Source organism: Lupinus angustifolius, chromosome LG09 (genome assembly GCF_001865875.1).
Source record: "Lupinus angustifolius cultivar Tanjil chromosome LG09, LupAngTanjil_v1.0, whole genome shotgun sequence".
NCBI lineage: Eukaryota > Viridiplantae > Streptophyta > Magnoliopsida > Fabales > Fabaceae > Lupinus > Lupinus angustifolius.
The window spans coordinates 20,401,762-20,407,987 of NC_032017.1; the positions used below are offsets into that span (position 1 = coordinate 20,401,762).

A 6,226-nucleotide genomic window follows, 5' to 3' on the forward strand; every position below is an offset into this window, starting at 1 on the left:
ATTCATAAATATTCCAATTAAATTTTGACCCATAATATAAAATAACATCTAATTTAAATTTTGCTTCTCACTACTTAATGTTTCTTAAGAAATATCAAATATAGTTTAAACATAATTTGAGTACAACTAATCCCCATTCCTAATTCACATGTTATTTTCAAGTTATTATATTATCTAATAATAGAGAGATAAATACTTTAAAAATCAAATGTAAATGCAAATGCAACTTCTAATGACATATTTTTTCATTTGATTACAATAAAATTACACTTTTATCATTAAAAAAAAGAAAAACAATATGTATTATCTCTCTATTAACGAAGATGATCCTTGTTCATTATTTTCGGGTGCACATCTTTTATCCCAATATGCATATTGGTAAGAAAATATAAAATTAATATATATTTATTTCTTATGTTACACGTGATGCAAACTTTGGCAGATTAAACTCCTAATTTTCACATTGTTATTGTCGATTTAAATTAACTATCATCTTTCCAAATGCCCTCTTGATATATAAAGGGTTATAAGAAAGTCCAACAATTCAAGTGTCACCAAAAATCTGGGTACGAGCCACCGATTTTAAGTGAAAATGCAATGAGTATCTAACAGAAGACACATGTAAATCTTCTGGTATGAATTTTTTTCCAATATATACACTTCATAATGAAAGCTTATTTAAATTGAAGACAAAACACCAGCATTAAAACTGCTGAAAGAATATAATAAGCTTAATCATAAATCAGCAAAAACATGGTACGTTTTGGAGTCTAAAACAACAAGCCTTACAGCTGCAATTGTTGCTGCAACAGACATGATGCTAAAGAAACAAATGTTGAGCCAATGCCAGAGCTTTTGTATGGTTGTAAGTTTGTTCTCATTAGCCACTAGGTACATATGGTTTGCAAGGATAAATGTAAGGGGAAATGTGCAAATAGCCCCTGTCAGGCTCATGAAATCTCCAAGGAATGGCAGAAGAGCAGATATAAATGTAGTTAAAGTCAGGTAGCTACCTCTTACCATGACTCGAAACGACAAGTTTTTAAAAGCCATTGCACTTCCTTTGATCCCATGTTTGGTATCCAAATATTCATACATTGGACTTGCAAATATCTACCAGAAGCAGAAGAGTGATTATTAGACCAGTGAAACAATTTTAACTTTTAAGCAAAACAATTAAGAGTAGAAAAAATTTCAGTTCAGAAGTGTGTACATGCAAAGCTATGACTGATTGAAGAAAGGCTGTAATATTTGCCATGACCTTCATCCAGACTGGACCATTGACATTATTCAGCAAATAGGTTACTGTTGAAGATCCATATGCCCAGTAACCGGTAAAAGTAACCAGATACAATGGCACAACTCCAACTGTGAACTGAAAGTATAGAGCTTTCATCATGTTCTTTACAACCGGTTGCCTGATCGTTGCCTGTTAAGGTCACAACAGAATAAAACTCACTTTCCAGAGCACATGCCGAAAGAAGAGAGATTTATGAATCCACATAAAACTGAAGAAATGAATAACTGTAAGCCTCTATCTTACCTGTATTTCAGGAAGCATTCCTGTATTAAATGCAAACACAAGATTAGCAGTTGCCCCGATTGTTGTAAATATTTTACTTGTCGGTGTTCCTGGAATACTATAGTCTTGAGCTGGCGATTTTATTCCTAATGATGCACTGGGGATTAGCTTGCAAATCCACAGCAAATTTATCAACTTAAACAAATTAAAATAACTTACCAAACTAAAGCATAGTGAAAAATAATTGTTCTCGAGTGAACCATATGCTAATCATCATTTTAACTAAACATTCTTTAACATGCTTCAAACTGTATCCTAGTATATAAATAAATGAAATAAGTTTAATGTTTTAGAAACTACTATGAATGAATTGAAATTCATTTGCTAGTTCTTAAAATGCTATAACAAAATTTACATTCTGTAAAATGCTTCAAACTGTGACATTATATATTTACATTCACTGGCAATGTACCTCAAATGGAAGTGTTAATTACCTTAGCTAATAGCATGAACATGACTAAAAGAAATGCTTCACTACAGGGGTACTGGGGAACAGAAAACCAACCATTGACTTGCACGTTACTTGCCTCAAACACAAGAGTATATTCATAGAATGTGTCATTGAAAAGTTTAGCCTAGATGTTCATGTCAAATGATATTTTGATAGTTAGAAGTTGTTAACTTAGTGAATAAAAGTGGATCAATAAGGGCATTTAATTTAAAGAAATAGTGGTACGAATTAAAAGCATGTCATTGTATGATTGCAGCACTGAGGCACATATATAACAGACATGATAATTACCATCTCGAAGTGTCAGTACAAATGCTATAACAAAATATACTAGGCTGAAGACTGTTGAAAATCCCAGCCAAATTCCAAGAGCTGAAAGATGGGGGATACAAATGGCAAACATAGCACACACACATCCAGCTATGGCAATAAAATATGGAAGCTTCATCTGATCGTCATCCCTAAATAGAACATAAATGCCCTGCATGACAATGAGCAAACAACATTAGGAAAACTTTCTTCAAGAAGACAATCTATATAAACAGTTTCTATGCGTTTGAACAAATCAAAAACAATATTGACAGAACAGGTTTAATAATCCCATCATTATTATATCATCTTCAGCATAATTGAAAAGATTTAAGGCAGTTGATGTATCATAAAATGGAGTCACGGAAAGGAGAAATGTGGAATAATTTACATGAGATTTCATAAGTCTTCAGCATCTAAAGATGAGTGGGGTATCTCTTGAAAGAAATGATTAACGAGAAGAATGTGATTATGGTTGCGTTTTAGAAAATATATTATGTTGGGCCATCAGAGGAGTTAAAAAACAAGATGATAATATGATCAGAGATAAGAATTAAATGTGGTTTAGCAAGTCACAATGTCACATGCCTACATATACGGATATACCTGATAAAACATTTCTCTCTGCTTGTTCTAGTTATAGCCAATCCTCCTTGGTTCCAAGGAGTGGCTAGTTTCAAAGTTCCCTACATCTTAACTTATAGAATTTTACACAAAATCTAAAATTCTCCCATGCTTTAATTTAGAGTTCTGAAATCAGCAAGGATATATACTTGCCAAGGATAAACATAAACAAAACCAAACCCTACCAAGATACATGATCTAATTTGCCAACAATTTACTTGGTTGCTTAAACTTCTCTGGGTTACCTTTAAGGCGGAACCAGCCAAAATGATGTAGCCGGTGTTTATCATGAAAAGATTGACAGACTGAAGCGCCCATGTGAGAGAATATACTTTTTTACCTGCAATGAGCATAAAAAGCTTACTAAGTGCATGTTTGATTTGAGGTTTTGATAGAAGCAACTCTATCTGTATTTTTTTTACCTTTAAAGTGAATGAAAATCCAAATAAACTTCAAACTCAATTTTAACAAGAAGCTATTTTGCAAAATCAAGTTCATTTTTTTTGTTTGGTCAAGGGTATCTCCAACTCTATGGCTAAGGAACTAATTTTTTCGGGTCCGTGGTTATCCTTCTCAACAATTGTCATGGGAGGAATTGGACATTTAACTTTTGGCCTACTACAATACGTGGGATCTAGTTGCTTACACCACTAAACCAACGTCTCGTTTAAAATTAATGACAAAAAAGGATAGAGGATTAATACCATATATATAACCAGCAAGATCTTTGTATCTAATATGCCTTTGTCCTCCAAATTCATGGAGCATAGCAATAAGAGCATTTGAATATAGCGATATAGCGGTAGCAAGAATTAAACCAACCACTCCTCCAATCCAACCCAATGGAACCATCATGGTCCCAGAATATCCAAGCACATAAGCGCTGTTGATTCCAGTGGTAAGCACAAAACCCACTTGCAACCATGAATCTGAAAAATAATCAACAAACTCAATCAAAATCAGAAATAATAATAATAATTAGAATATGAAAAAAGAAGGTACCAGTGCTAATCTGATGCACGGTGTCTGGAATTTGAACATGTCCGTCAACATCGCAGAGCAGTGTAACCTGCTCCTCCGAAATGTTCTTCTTCAAAGCCAGAGTGAATTTCTATCTTTTTTTTCGATTTACGAAAATTTGAAATGGGAAACAGAACTTTATTTTTCTTTATTAAAATGAAACTAGTTGTATAATCAATTGCATGTGTCTCAGGTTACGCAACACGACACAGTGCGGTGACACAGAGAATGAAGTCTCACAATTCAGAACGTCACATTCCCTTTTGCGTTCAAGCTTCAAACTCATTCCATTTTATAATTATTTCTCTTATTTTACCTTAAGAAGTTTTTTCTTGTAACTCCTCATCCCATCATTTTTTTTTTTACTAAAGAACTAATATTTCAGAGCAATGTTGTTAAAATCTAAAATGATATCGGTTATCAAACCAGTCAACTTTTATAGTGCTACAATGGTTCAACACAGTTCAGTAATTAATCTACATGCCGACATACATACTTATTTTTATATATATATATAAACCTATAATAATAAAAAATTCAAATAAATAAATACTCAAATTTATAATCCATATTTATAATTTACTCAAAATTCACATAAACAAACAACTTTAAGTCTTTAACAAATTCAAAATCTAAATTACAAAACATATATCAATCCAAAAGTATAACTTAACAACCGCAAAATATAAATAAATGACACAAGTTCACAACTGACTTTACCAAACATATAAATTTGGAGTTTTAACATTTAACACTAAGGTGTCTCATATTGAGATTATATTTTTGCACCAAATCATATATTCAGACACTCCAAGATTACACAAATGTCAGTGAAAAATGATTGAAAAGATGTGTCAGCTTGTAATGTGTTTTTAAGTTTTTTTTTTATTTTAAAAATTTGTATATAAACCAGTTGGTCTAGTCAAATACCGGTTGGTTTATCAGTTTTTGACTAGTTTTGATAATAGACCGGTTTAACATTCGTACTATACTAGTTAGAGGTCAATTTATCAGTTTTCCAATCAAACAGAATGATACAATACCATTTTTACATTATTGCTTTAGAGTAGATAATTGCTCCTCCCTTATTATTAGAAATTGAAACCTTTTGATTGTTTCTAAAGATTTAGTAATCTTATATTACAAGATCAATAAATTAGTAGAAATAAGCTAAAAAATAACAAATATGTAAATACTTTTTTATATCAATATAATATATACTATTATTTTAATTAAAATGAAGTTTTCTTTCTTAGTATCTATAAATATCCAGACATTACTCTAGTAGTATAAGACTTCATTGAATTTTAAGGTTGAAAATTTAATTACTGAGAGTAATATTTGTTGGAAGAGGTAACCATGAATCCTGAAAATGACTAATTTCTTATCTAAAAAAGTGAAATGATACCTTTCATAATACTAATAAAAAATACTATCTCTGTCAATTCAGTGAAAAGTTTATGAATTTTTATTGAGAACCTCAATTTCACATCACCCATTATGAGTGGATATAAACAAGTATCTTATTAAATTTTCCCCTGTATATACAAATGACAGATTATTCACTCAACAACAAATTTCCTTGTTTACATCATATGGCCCATATTATTCATAATGGTTTAGTTTGTCGTCTTTTAATTAATTATTGTTTCAATTAAATAAATGTGTGACATCAGTCATTTTTTAAAAAGAACGTCAAAATTATTGATTAGTTAGGAAAACTACCGTTTAAATATTCACAATGTGTCAAATAACAACTTAATTCAATTTTCAGAACGAAGAACAGAATCTGCACCATGCTCCCAAAATCCAATTGATGTTTTCTAATGTGTAACATTAACATGTGTTTAGGATTAAATAAATAAATAAACCTGAGCTGTGGTTTTTATTATTATTCTTAATTTAATAATATATTTTTATTTCTCGGATATCCTCCTACCTTATTGTTATCTTTCCAACATTGTTGGGTTTTGTTTTCCTCACTAATATTTATCCAAATATCAAACCACAATTTACTATCAGGGCAATAATGCATCTCTGCCCTACTTCAATATACTCATGGTTACTTAAAATATATTATGGTTAGTGCTATGATGCAAAATTATTTTTTATCAAAATACTTAGCATGTCATTATCACATATTAGAAAAATCTTACCAATTTAATACTCTCCCTATGGTTTTGTAACAAATTAGTATTGTGGTGGTAAGACACTTAATTTTTCAAAAGGATAATAATTGG

The 6,226-nt window shown here is 30.9% G+C and overlaps 1 protein-coding gene across 1 annotated transcript; it reads right to left on the bottom strand.

Annotated features, from left to right (window-relative positions):
* Positions 665-4,276, bottom strand: LOC109357225 (proline transporter 2-like). The gene is made up of 7 exons (XM_019601025.1): positions 3,969-4,276; positions 3,671-3,895; positions 3,212-3,306; positions 2,325-2,514; positions 1,544-1,668; positions 1,214-1,429; positions 665-1,113 (listed from the first exon to the last, which is right to left on the bottom strand). The coding sequence occupies exons 2-7, from the start codon at positions 3,819-3,821 to the stop codon at positions 736-738; spliced, it is 1,155 nt and encodes a 384-aa protein (XP_019456570.1). The 5' UTR covers positions 3,822-3,895; positions 3,969-4,276; the 3' UTR covers positions 665-735.

Excerpts from the sequence above, each read along its gene's own strand:
- LOC109357225 (XM_019601025.1), bottom strand. The coding sequence starts at position 3,821 with ATGATGGTTCCATTGGGTTGGATTGGAGGAGTGGTTGGTTTAATTCTT. Across the intron at positions 3,307-3,670 it reads TCTTGCTGGTTATATATATG|GTAAAAAAGTATATTCTCTC; the intron begins GTATTAATCCTC and ends TGCTCATTGCAG. Across the intron at positions 1,114-1,213 it reads AATCAGTCATAGCTTTGCAT|ATATTTGCAAGTCCAATGTA; the intron begins GTACACACTTCT and ends TGCTTCTGGTAG.